This window comes from Arachis ipaensis, chromosome B09, assembly GCF_000816755.2.
Source record: "Arachis ipaensis cultivar K30076 chromosome B09, Araip1.1, whole genome shotgun sequence".
NCBI lineage: Eukaryota > Viridiplantae > Streptophyta > Magnoliopsida > Fabales > Fabaceae > Arachis > Arachis ipaensis.
In genome coordinates this window covers 134,175,077-134,176,519 of record NC_029793.2, presented here as the reverse complement: position 1 = coordinate 134,176,519, position 1,443 = coordinate 134,175,077, and the positions used below count along the sequence as shown (strand labels likewise).

The window sequence follows — 1,443 nt, the reverse complement described above, 5'->3', positions numbered from 1 at the left end:
CACTGCTGGAAGGATGGCCGCCGCTGCTGGAAGGATGGCCGCCCTCACCGATCTGCTCGCCGCCATTTATGCTTGCTGCTGCATCGCCAGAGCTCCACGCCGCCGCCGCTGCCACCAAAAACCGCCACTGAAGCCCAGGTCTGCTTGGTAAGCTCTAATCTTGCCTCAGATCTTCTTTTCTGTTAAGTTGGTTCTACCGTAAGTTGTTACTGAGGTTGTCTGCGTCAGGTTATACAGTCACTGCGAGTTTTCCTATTGTACGCCGCCGTCGGAGCCACCATCCCACTGCTACCGTCTTTGCTCTGAGCCATTGTTACAGGGAGTGTTGTTGTCGTTGCGGCTACTCGGTTTAGTCGTTCCTCTTTAGTACGGTAAGCTATTCCATGTTTCAGTTTTGAACTCTTTTAGTCGTTGTTCTATTGTATGTTGTTAAGATTCTTGCGATGTTAATGTTTTAGGATTTAGTCTTCGGGGCCACATGTTGCGATTAAGGTTGCTTATGTTGTAGCGGAAGCGAGTGGAGCTAAGGTCGCGGTTGTCTTTGTTTTAGGGCCGAGGAAAAAGGTTTGTGTTTCGACTTGTCGAGGTAGGAGTTTTCTTAAAACTTATTTTATATTACAGAATTGTTATAAATAGATAATGAAGTGAAAAATATATTTCTGTCATTTTATTTTCCTTATGGACGTGGTTGTTTGTTGGACTGAATTACTGATTATTTGAGTGGTGTGCAGTTATTGACGAGAAATTGGTTTGTAGAGTATTTAGTTGAATAGTATGAAAAAATGGTTTTTTTTCATGGTTTTGGAGTTAATTTAATAATGTGAATGAATCAGCTTTGGAAATAATTTGAGATATGAAAAATGAATTGATTTTGGAAGCGGTTTGATTTTGAAAAATAAATTAATTTTGTATATGTATATGTTTGTTTTGTTTTATTTAAAAAGTATTTTTTTCCGTTTTTCAAAAAAGAACAATGATACGATTTCGAGTCAAAGGCTCTTATTTTATTATTAAGTATATGAAGTCGTCGTAATACTTCTTGCCATCAGAGTAGAGCAGCCGGAAGCGTGACATTCTGATAGTGAAGGTGTTACAAGATGCATTCAAGCTGAGGGCCGCTTCTATATTTTCCTGGTTGATGGTCAACACACCGTACTAGGTGTCCAATGTGTTTCTTATCAAATCAAAAGAATATGCCAACTCTTTCAAGAGCTTATGCGGCACATTTATTGGAGGGATGTGCATCAAACCATCAAATCACAATTCCTGGATGATGGCCTTCTTTTCATTGCTCATGTTTTGTAACTTTTCATTCAGGAGTCTTGTCGAGCATCTCAAATCACGAGTTTTTTTTTGTAAACAAACGAAACAAGAATCATTTAAATAAACTATATTTATACAAAAAAACAATTGAGTTGGTATAAGATATATGTGCTTACATTA

At 38.5% G+C, this 1,443-nt stretch overlaps 1 protein-coding gene across 3 annotated transcripts in view; it reads left to right on the top strand.

Moving 5' to 3' along the window:
• The window catches only part of LOC110266265, an 8,134-nt gene extending 6,691 nt beyond the window's left edge, over nt 1–1,443 (top strand). The window contains exons 2-5 of one of the 3 annotated variants that reach the window (XM_021110581.1): nt 1–147; nt 238–371; nt 459–586; nt 1,050–1,443. In XM_021110581.1, coding sequence (XP_020966240.1) covers nt 1–147; nt 238–367 — 277 coding nt within the window. In that variant the 3' untranslated portion in view covers nt 368–371; nt 459–586; nt 1,050–1,443. Of the gene's footprint in view, nt 148–228; nt 372–458; nt 587–1,049 lie in introns of all 3 variants that reach the window. The other 2 variants (XM_021110580.1, XM_021110579.1) reach the window with 2 other exon arrangements.